The following is an 11,278-nucleotide window of genomic DNA, read 5'->3' as shown; positions in this document are numbered from 1 at the left end:
CGAGATAGAATTCTTCTGTGAAGCGTGCACACTAGGAAAACAAACCCAGAAACCACACTTTACAAGTAAGACAGAAAGAGCAGAAAAACCGGGTGAAAAGATCCATTCGGATGTCTGTGGCCCGCTAAACATACAGTCACCAGGTGGTTCCAGATATTTTGTAGTATTTAAGGACGATTGCACGGGATTTAGAACGGTTTATTTCTTGCGCCAAAAATCCGAGGTTTTCAACAAATTCAAGGAATACGAGGCACGAGTGCTCAGACAGACAAATAATCGAATAAAAGTGCTTCGCTCAGACAATGGCACGGAGTATTTGTCAAACGCGTTCTCGGAATTCCTAAAAACGAAGGGGATTATTCATGAGAGATCGACGCCTTACGTTCATCAACAAAACGGGCGTGCTGAACGGGAGATAAGAACCCTTGTTGAGAATGCTCGATCAATGTTGATCGCAAGAAACGTTCCGAAATACTTATGGGCTGAAGCGATTCAAACGGCGGCGTATGTGTTGAATAGAACCATATCGAAGCAGGTAGAGAATGCGACAGCCTATGAAAAATGGTTTGGGCATAAACCAACGCTGAAGCACATGCGTACGTTTGGGTGTGACGCATACAAGAACATTCCCAAGGAAAGGAGAGGAAAACTGGACCCAAAAAGCAAGAAGATGATCTTCGTTGGCTACGAGGGTGAATCAACTAATTATCGGCTATGGGATGTTGCAACTCGTGAAATACATGTAAGCTGTAACGTTGACTTCGACGAGACCTCAGAAGGGCCAAAGCAGACAGAAGGGAGACCTGAGAAGACTGGGGAATTCCAGTATGATCTGGGAGTGTACGAGGAATCATCGGATGAAGAAGATGTGGGAGAACTGCAGCCAGCACCTGAGGATCACCCTGACGATGAACAACAGGATGAGAGGTCAACCGCAGGAAGACAGCTACGCGATAGAGAAAACCTACGTCCACCGGAGCGTTATGGTGAGCTAGAACATGCGTATGCAGTAGAACCTGTGCCATCAACATATGAAAGTGCAGCGAACAGTGATGAAAGTGATAAATGGCGAATGGCAATGGGTGAGGAGGTGACTGCGCTCCGGGAAAATGAAACATGGACGCTCGAAAAACGTCCAGTGGGGCAGAAAACAATTGGATGTAAGTGGGTTTATAGTACGAAAACTGATTCGAATGGTAATATTAAGCGATACAAGGCTAGACTCGTTGCACGGGGATTTGCACAGCGGGAAGGAATTGACTATACCGAAACTTTCGCACCAGTTGTACGGTACGAATCCGTCAGAATACTTTTAGCCATCGCCGCGAGGGAGGATTATGAGGTTGCTCAATTTGATGTAAAAACGGCATTTTTATATGGTAAATTAAAAGAAGTCGTGTATATGGAGCAGCCCCAGGGATTTAAAGACGAAACGACCCCTGATGCCGTGTGTAGATTGCATAAGAGTCTTTATGGCCTTAAGCAGTCCCCCCGCTGCTGGAATGAAAAGTTTGTTACGTTTCTGAGATTTTTTAGTTTTCAAAGAACGGAGAGTGACCATTGTGTGTTTTCTGGTAGACTGAGAGGAGTGAATGTTTTTCTAGCATTGTACGTGGATGACGGGCTGTTAATTTCTAGTTCCAAAGATGCAATTAACGAAGTATTGACGCGGTTAATGGAGTCATTTCAAATAACAATTGAAGATGCAAAGGTTTTTATTGGAATAGAAATTGAACGTGATCGGGAAGAGAAAATGATAAAAATAGGACAAAGGAGTTATATTCAGAAAATGATCGAAAGATTCAAACTGACAGATGCGAAGGTTGTGAGTACTCCTATAGAACCTGGCTCGATTTTAACAAGCATTCGGGTTCTTTCAAAAAAAGAACAAAATGAGAAGATCCCCTACCGCGAGGCGATCGGCTCGCTTCTGTTTATTACCAGAGTTAGTCGGCCGGACATTGAATTCGCGGTGAATCGAGCTAGTCAGTTTTTGGCAAACTATGGACAGGAGCACTGGCAAGCGGTCAAACGAATCTTTCGATACTTAAAAGGCACTATAAATTACGGAATAGTGTATGGAAAAAGTGGGAGCAATTGCAATGTAATCGGATATACGGACGCTGATTATGCCGGGTGTATTCATACGCGAAAATCTACTAGCGGATTCGTATTCCTACTAAACGGCGGGCCAATCTCTTGGTCAAGTCAAAAACAACGAGTAGTCGCGCTATCAACAACAGAAGCCGAATACATTGCATTAGCTATCGGTACACAGGAAGGAATCTGGGTACGCCGAATGATATCTGAATTGGGCTTGAAATGCGATACGGTTCCGATAAATGTAGATAATCAGTCAGCAATAAAGATAGCAAATAACCCAGAACACCATAACAGAACCAAGCATATAGATGTACGATATCACTTTGTTCGGAAAGTGTGTGAGAGTGGCGAAATAGGTATAACATATGTAGAAACTAAGCAGCAACTCGCGGATATCTTTACTAAGCCCTTACCAAAAGGGCAATTTATTTACTTAAGAAACCAAATAAGCGTTGTAAACGGTCTCGAATAAGTGGGAGTGTTGGACGAAAGTATGTCTCGTCCGTTTTGTATACATGTAGTTTGTATTTAGTAATATACACGGCTTCGTGCGTCGTAACGTTACGGACACACCTCTGGGTCGTCTCGAGAGTGTTTGGCTTTGTGTACGTCTTCACTGTTCGAATGTCCTTCCGTTGAAATAGACCTGTAACGTGTGCTGATACGTGGCCACAAGTACTGGCGTAAAGTGTTTAATTCTAAACTTCAATTCTTTACCATTATAGTTCTTATATATATATATATATTTCTTTAATTACAAATAAAAGTATTCTCTGTGTTCTATACGTTAAGCTTAAATCTAACAGGTATACTAAATTTCAGCTTCAAAGGCATCGCCTTAAAGTTGCAATTAAGAGGCGCAGGCCTTTCAAGAGGCTTTCGAAAATTCTGCGTCTCTTCGTGAAACAGTCACTGTCTCGAAACATCTGCGCCACTTGTCGCTCTTTGATTTGCTCTCCGGAGACGTTACTTTGTGCAATCTCTTTCGACGGCATGTTCTCCTGTTACAAAGCCCAATTTTGTGCATTCTGATAATTTTCGCCAGATTTTGGCCAATATATCAGGAGAACATGAAGTGGAAAGAGGTATACTACATTTCAGCTTCAAAGGCATCGCCTTAAACTTGTAATTAAGAGGCGCAGGCCTTTCAAGAGGCGTTCGAAAATTCTGCGTCTCTTCGTTAAACAGTCACTGTCTCGAAGCACCTGCGCCACTTCTCGCTCTTTGATTTGCTCTCCGGAGACGTTACGTTGTGCCATCTCTTTCGACGGCATGTTCTCCTGTTACAAAGCCCAATTCTGTGGATTCTGAAAATTTCGCCAGATTTTGGCCAATATATCAGGAGGACATGAAGTGGAAAGAGGTATACTAAATTTCAGCTTCAAAGGCATCGCCTTAAAGTTGCAAATCAGAGGCGCAGGCCTTTCAAGAGGTGTTCGAAAATTCTGCGTGTCTTCGTTAAACAGTCACTGTCTCGAAACATCTGCGCCACTTCTCGCTCTTTGATTTGCTCTCCGGAGACGTTACCTTGTGCCATCTCTTTCGACGGCATGTTCTCCTGTTACAAAGCCCAATGTTGTGCATTCTGAAAATTTTCGCTAGATTTTGGCCAATATATCAGGAGAACATGAAGTGGAAAGAGGTATACTAAATTTCAGCTTCAAAGGCATCGCCTTAAAGTTGCAATTAAGAGGCGCAGGCCTTTCAAGAGGCTTTCGAAAATTCTGCGACTCTTCGTGAAACAGTCACTGTCTCGAAACATCTGCGCCACTTGTCGCTCTTTGATTTGCTCTCCGGAGACGTTACTTTGTGCCATCTCTTTCGACGGCATGTTCTCCTGTTACAAAGCCCAATTTTGTGCATTCTGATAATTTTCGCCAGATTTTGGCCAACATATCAGGAGAACATGAAGTGGAAAGAGGTATACTACATTTCAGCTTCAAAGGCATCGCCTTAAAGTTGCAATTAAGAGGCGCAGGCCTTTCAAGAGGCGTTCGAAAATTCTGCGTCTCTTCGTTAAACAGTCACTGTCTCGAAGCACCTGCGCCACTTCTCGCTCTTTGATTTGCTCTCCGGAGACGTTACTTTGTGCCATCTCTTTCGACGGCATGTTCTCCTGTTACAAAGCCCAATTCTGTGGATTCTGAAAATTTCGCCAGATTTTGGCCAATATATCAGGAGAACATGAAGTGGAAAGAGGTATACTAAATTTCAGCTTCAAAGGCATCGCCTTAAAGTTGCAAATCAGAGGCGCAGGCCTTTCAAGAGGTGTTCGAAAATTCTGCGTGTCTTCGTTAAACAGTCACTGTCTCGAAACATCTGCGACACTTCTCGCTCTTTGATTTGCTCTCCGGAGACGTTACTTTGTGCCATCTCTTTCGACGGCATGTTCTCCTGTTACAAAGTCCAATTTTGTGCATTCTGAAAATTTTCGCTAGATTTTGGCCAATATATCAGGAGAACATGAAGTGGAAAGATGTATACTAGATTTCAGCTTCAAAGGCATCGCTTAAAAGTATCAAATCAGAGGCGCAGGCCTTTCAAGAGGCGTTCGAAAATTCTGTGTCTCTTCGTTAATCAGTCACTGTCTCGAAACATCTGCGCCACATCTCTCTCTTTGATTTGCTCTCCGGAGACGTTACTTTGTGCCATCTCTTTCGACGGCATGTTCTCCTGTTACAAAGCCCAATTTTGTGCATTCTGAAAATTTTCGCCAGATTTTGGCCAATATATCAGGAGAACATGAAGTCAAAAGAGGTATACTAAATTTCAGCTTCAAAGGCATCGCCTTAAAGTTGCAAATAGGAGGCGCAGGCCTTTCAAGAGGCGTTCGAAAATTCTGCGTCTCTTCGTTAATCAGTCACTGTCTCGAAACATCTGCGCCACATCTCTCCCTTTGATTTGCTCTCCGGAGACGTTACTTTGTGCCATCTCTTTCGACGGCATGTTCTCCTGTTACAAATCCCAATTTTGTGCATTCTGAAAATTTTTGCTACATTTTGGCCAATATATCAGGAGAACATGAAGTGGAAAGTGGTATACTAAATTTCAACTTCAAAGGCATCGCTTAAAAGTATCAAATCAGAGGGGCGAGCCTTTCAAGAGGCGTTCGAAAATTGTGCGACTCTTCGTTAAGCAGTCACTGTCTCGAAACATCTGCGCCACTTCTCGCTCATTGATTTGCCCTCCGGAGACGTTACATTGTGCCATCTCTTTCGACGGCATGTTCTCCTGTTACAAAGCCCAATTTTGTGCATTCTGAAAATTTTCGCCAGATTTTGGCCAATATATCAGGAGAACATGAAGTCAAAAGAGGTATTGTTAGCAAAGTTTCGGATCACTCGCGTCGCAGGATCGGGATACTCGCGTGGGAGCTGTCTTTGACTTAAGCACTAAATGTAATCTTAAATATAAGTCTATTTACAGTATAATACAATAAAGCGTTGTAGGGCACAATTATTAAACAATTATTGCTTTGAATTTAATATAAGCGGTACTGGTTCCCCGGCACGATTAACCAGTTCTTAAACAGCGCGAAGCACGCGGAATCGGCCCGATTCTCGTAGCAAGCAAGCGATTTAAGCAATTCAAGCGAAGCAGGCAAAGCGTTTTACAGGTATTACCTCTCGTAGGGCTCGTCGACAAGTAGATCGAGGAAATCTCGCTCGATTTCCTCGAATCCGCGTGCTCTCCCCCTTCCATCGATCGCCGATCGATGGAAGGGAGATAAGATCGATGCTCCACATGAACAAGGGGGGATAGAATATTGCGTCACCACGCCTGAGTTAACTCGGGCTCGGGAGATGGCGCAATAAGTACTATTTTTCTTGAACATTCCCGCCCGCCATTCATCGTTCGATGAATGAATGTAACGTGGATTGGCTGGGACGCTATGGCGTGATCGCTCGCGGCTCGCGGCGCCACCGCCCTGTCCATGGGGAGATCGTTCATCGATTTAGATCCGGTTGTGAATTAGTGGTGTGTATCTGAAGTGGAATTCGTCGTTTCGGCGACCTGAACATGCGGTAAGTAAATTAGCTTGACGATTGGTCTGACGAATTCCGATCGCGAGGTCTTTACATGGGCAACACGTGTCAATCCATCCGGCCCGGGGATCAATCGCGTGACTCGTGCAAGTGGCCACTTGTTGGGTGGCAAAAGCTCATTCTTCAGGATACAAAGATCCCCAACTCGTGGTTGGGGGTGAGGTCGCGTCCATTTATTGCGGGCTTGGAGTGACTGTAGATACTCGCGCGACCAACTACGCCAAAACTGCAGTCTCATCTGCTGCAGTAGATGCCATCGGGACAAGCGTGACCTGGGGACGTCTTCCACCGGTGGATCGGGAACGGCAAGTAGTGCGTCACCAATCAAGAAATGCCCTGGTGTGAGGGCCGTGACATCTCCCGGGTCGTCGCTCAGCGGTTGCAGAGGTCGTGAGTTCAAGCACGCTTCAATTTGGGCAAGCAGGGTCGTCATCTCTTCATAGGTGAGATGCTGATCGCCGACGACCCTCCTCAGATGGTGCTTTGTGGCCTTCACGGCCGCCTCCCAAATCCCCCCGAAGTGCGGGGCTGCAGGTGGGTTGAATCGCCAAGTAATGCCGTCGCCTAGTAGATGGGCCTGCATAACCTCACTTGTGCTGCGCAGAGGTTCCAGGTTATCGCGCAGCTCCCGTGCTGCCCCGACAAAATTGGTGCCTCGGTCGCTGTGGATGGTGGAACAGAGACCTCGCCTCGCGGTAAAGCGTCGCAGTGCTGCAAGGAAGGCCTCGGTGCTATAATCAGATACGACCTCCAAGTGGGCGGCACGAGTGGTTAAACACACAAACACGGCCACATAACCCTTGTGTGTTCGTTGACCCCTGCCTCGGGAAGCCAACAGTGTGAAGGGCCCAGCATAGTCCAAGCCCACTTGTAGAAACGGCCGGGCTGGCGTGACCCGGTAAGCTGGTAAGTTTCCCATCAACTGTTGTCCTGGCGATGCCCTCCAGCGGAGACAAGTGACGCAGCGATGAATATGGGCCTTGACTCTCTGTCGACCCTGCAATATCCAATACCTTTGTCGTAAAGCCGCCAAGGTAAGTTGCGTCCCTCCATGTAGCGTTCTTCGGTGCGCTTCGTCAATTAACAGCTCCGTGAAGTGACCTTCCTTTGGCAGGATGATGGGGTGCTTCTCCCAGGATGCCAGCGCAGCGTGCTTCAACCGCCCACCGACCCGCAGTAGCCCTTGGGAATCTAAGAAGGGTGTGAGTCGTAGCAGCTTACTGCGACTCGTCAGCGGGGTTCCCTGTAGCAGTTGGTGGCAGTCCTCCCGAAACTCCTGGCGCTGAATCACCCTGATCCAGCGCGCCCGCGCGGCCTCGACTTCAGCGGGTGACAAGCACGGGTCCCGGCCTCCTCGGGGGGATCGGTGTGTCGTCCAGCGTAGACACCAGGCCGTTATCCTCAGGAGGCGCTGAATGGAAGAATAAGCGTTTAAGAGGTAATTGTGTGCAACCTCTTTATCACTAGTGGCCAGGTTCGACACGACTCTGGCCTCCAGATCTGTAACCTCCTCCTGGTTTGTAGTGTCGTTCAACCAGTGAGGGGGTCCGGTGAGCCAGGCTGGTCCCCTCCACCACAAGTCAAAGCTCGGTAGTTGATTGGGTGGCAAGCCCCTTGAAGCGCAGTCCGCAGGGTTCTCGCTCCCTGCCACATGATGCCACCGTGCCTCCGGCAGCTCCCGCTGGATATCCGCCACCCGATTCGCTACGTAAGTTTTCCACCGTGACGGATGGCCTCGTATCCAGTCCAGTACGATCCTTGAATCGCTCCATAGGTGTGTCGGGACGCTGTCCCATTCCATGGCCCCCTTCGTGACGGTCACCAGACGGCTCAGCAGAGCAGCAGCGCACAACTCGAGCCTCGGGAGCGTGACTCGCTGTAGTGGAGCCACCTTCGTTTTGGAGGTGATCAAGTGCGCCTGCGCGTGGTCGTCGTCGTCCACGACTCGTAGATATACCACGGCGGCGAAGGCTCTCTCTGAAGCGTCCGCAAATCCGTGGAGCTCCAGATGCTTGACCCTGGGGTGAAGTCCTAGCCAGCGTGGCACTCTGACCTCTGCCAGGCTCGGCAAATCCGCTACATATTGGGTCCACTCTCGTCCGGCCGCTGGCGGTAGCGTGGTGTCCCAATCTATTTTCAACAGCCAAAGTGATTGCAAAAATATCTTTGCTGTTACAGTTACCGGCGCCAGAAATCCCAGAGGATCGAAGATTCGAGCGATGCGGGAGAGGACTGTGCGACGGGTAACGACTGGGGTAGCATGATCCTCCACTACCCGGACTCGGAACTCGTCCTCGCGCACGTTCCAATGGACTCCCAAAGCCGTGTGGAGTGTGCCTTCCTCCCAGTTGACGGCCGATGGGACCTCTTCGCCTGGGAGCTCCTTCAGTAAGGTGGGAGAGTTAGACACCCACTTCCTTAAATTAAAGCCGCCCGCCCTGCAGAGTAGACACAGCTCCTCTTGGATCTTGCGTGCCTCCTCTTTTCCGTCGGCTCCAGTAAGCACATCGTCCATGTAAACATCCCTTTCCAGGATCGCAGCAGCCCTTGGAAACCTGGAGCGTTCATCCTGAGCCAGTTGTCGCAGCGTGCGAATGGCCAGGTAGGGAGCACAGGCCAGGCCGTAAGTAACAGTATTCAGCTCGTAATCGCTGATTGCTTCGTCTTCTTGTCGTCGCCAAAGCAGCCTTTGAAAACGGCGGTCGTCAGGGTGCATGATAATTTGGCGAAACATCTTTTCAATATCGGCAGTCAAGCAAATCCGATGTACTCGCCACCGCAGTAACACTCGTAGAAGACCCGGTAGCAAGTTGGGTCCCACCATGAGGAGGTCGTTCAGTGACTTCCCTGAGCTGGTAGCGTAGGAGCCATTGAACACCACCCGAAGCTTCGTGGTAGTGCTGTTCTCTTTTAGCACGCCGTGGTGCGGCAGGTAATAGCTCTCGCCATCTGGGCAAAGTTTATCGGTCTTAGACATATGCCTTAATTCCTCATACTCACGCAGGAACGACTGGTAGGCCTCCTTGAAAGCGGTGTTCCGACTGCTCTTGGCCTCCATCCGTTGAAGCATTCGGACGGCCCCGGCTCGAGACTCGCCCAGTCCTTGCGTCTCCTTGAAGGGGAGGCGCACCATATAACGCCCGGACGGAAGACGCTGGTGAGTGGTCGCAAAGTAATCCTCGCACTCCTGGTCCTCAGCATTGAAGGTAGTCGTCACCCTCACTTCTTCTTGTTCCCAGAACCGTTGGACCATCGGGACGAGGTCATCTTCCATCGTACACTTCAGCGTGACGAGCCCGTTCGAAGCACGCGGTATGTCTGGATTGGCCGTGGTAGCAAGGCCGGATATAATCCAACCCAAAGTCGTCTTTTGGGCAATGGGCTCACCCTCTTGCCCCTTGCGAACGCCGTCCTCCAAGATCATGGAGTAGACGTCGGCACCCAACAGGACATCGATCTGGGTGCCAGCAGTGAAGTCCGGATCAGCCAGTGGTAGACCTTGGAGGTGAGTCCAAACATTTATTGACTGCTTGACCTGTGGAGAATAGGCCGTAATACGTGGCAGCACCAAAGCCGTGGTGATCTGCCGTGAGCCGTCGCCTCCATGTGGCGTGAACTCCAGTTGTATGCTTCCACGCACTCGCTCCTTTCGCTGGTTGCCGATGCCAATTAAGTGTATATTCGAGGGTCGCCTTGGTAGTCGTAGCAGTTGTACCAAAGCTTCCGTAGCTAACGAGACTTCACTGCCTTGATCAATCAGAGCCCTCACTAATCTTGGCTCGCCGTCCCGGGAACGCACTACTATCCTGGCGGTAGCTAATAAAACAGGTGGGAAGCACACCGCGGCGCGAGGGAGGCTCTCCTTTGTTCTGGATTTCCCCAAATTTACTGAGACTTCCGAAGTCTCGGCTGGAGCACGAATGGAGGTCGCTTCGTGAATCGAAGTATGGTGCCTTTGCTGGCACTCCTGACACCGTTTGTCGCATTTACAGTCGGCGACGCGATGTCTCCCCAAGCAATTAAAGCAAAGGCGTTTAGCTAGCAGGACTTCTTTACGTTCTTTCGGACCCTTAGCCTTATAGTCAGCACAAAACAGAATAAAATGACTAGCGCCACAGAGACTGCACTGGTCAGAAGAGCCTTTGGATTTGCTCACCTGGTGAACCTTGGCGTTTCTTTGTGTTCCAGGTAGCTTCGTCGACTTTCCCGCTGGACCACCACGCTGCTCTTCCAAGGCCTCCACGGTATTAACGCGTCCCTCTAAAAAGTCCTTCAGCTGCTGGAAGGTCGAGGGAGTCTTTGTCTTGCCAAGCTGTGTCTCCCATTCGCGCCTGGATTGGGGATCGAGTCTTTCTGTGACCAGATGCACGAGCCAATCGCCGCTGGCATCATAGGGCCTCTTCAGGGCTGCGAGGGCCTCCACCGAATCGCACAACGTGTAGTAGAAGTCTTTGAGGTCAGGCCCTGACTCTCGTGTTAGTGAAGGTAAGCCAAAAATGGCCGCCATCAATGCCTTTACCGATAACCGCTGATTATCGTAACGGTCTTCCAGCAATTTCCATGCAGCTTCGAAATTCTCCTCCCTCACCGGTAGATTACGAAGGAGTTTGGCCGCATCGCCTTTAAGAGTGCCCCGCAGATAGTGTAGACGCTCAGCGTCCGACAAAGTCGTGTCTCGGACGACGAGGGACTGGAATAGTCCTTGGAAAGATGGCCAGTCTTTATATTGACCATCGAAATTCGGTAAGGGGATCCGCGGTAGCGAGGCCTTTGAACGGACGATCCCCGTAGCTGCCACGTGGCCCGGCTCGTCCATGGACAAACGTTCCAGGGCTCGGGCCACAGCCCGTTCCTCTCTGGTAAGCTCCTCTAATTTTCCTACCAAGAGAGCCTCTTGCACGAGGAAGATCTCTTCCGTTTCTGCTGGTTGATCTTCCCTCCAATACGGATCGCCTACGACTTCCGAGTCCTCAGCCATGGCAAGTAATTGGTCATGCTGTGCCTCAAATTTAGCCCAATTTTTGCGGAGAGCCTCTAGCCTCGTAGATACGTTGGCTTTGTTCCAGTTATTTGCTCCTAATTTCTTTAAATTTTCGAACGCACGCGAGATTCGACCTTTAAGGTCGCGT

At 49.2% G+C, this 11,278-nt stretch overlaps 1 protein-coding gene across 1 annotated transcript; it reads right to left on the bottom strand.

Moving 5' to 3' along the window:
- Positions 1 to 6,075: 6,075 nt before the first annotated feature.
- Positions 6,076 to 11,127, bottom strand: LOC143378148 (uncharacterized). Its single transcript, XM_076829961.1, has one exon. It carries the CDS (start codon positions 11,125 to 11,127, stop codon positions 6,076 to 6,078), a length of 5,052 nt encoding a protein of 1,683 aa, XP_076686076.1.
- Positions 11,128 to 11,278: the final 151 nt, after the last annotated feature.

Source organism: Andrena cerasifolii, unplaced genomic scaffold (assembly GCF_050908995.1).
Source record: "Andrena cerasifolii isolate SP2316 unplaced genomic scaffold, iyAndCera1_principal scaffold0576, whole genome shotgun sequence".
NCBI classification, from domain to species: Eukaryota; Metazoa; Arthropoda; class Insecta; order Hymenoptera; family Andrenidae; genus Andrena; species Andrena cerasifolii.
The sequence above is the reverse complement of the archived record's forward strand: the minus strand, read 5'-3'. Positions and strand labels throughout refer to the sequence as shown.

Excerpts from the sequence above, each read along its gene's own strand:
- LOC143378148 (XM_076829961.1), bottom strand. The coding sequence starts at position 11,127 with ATGGCTGAGGACTCGGAAGTCGTAGGCGATCCGTATTGGAGGGAAGAT.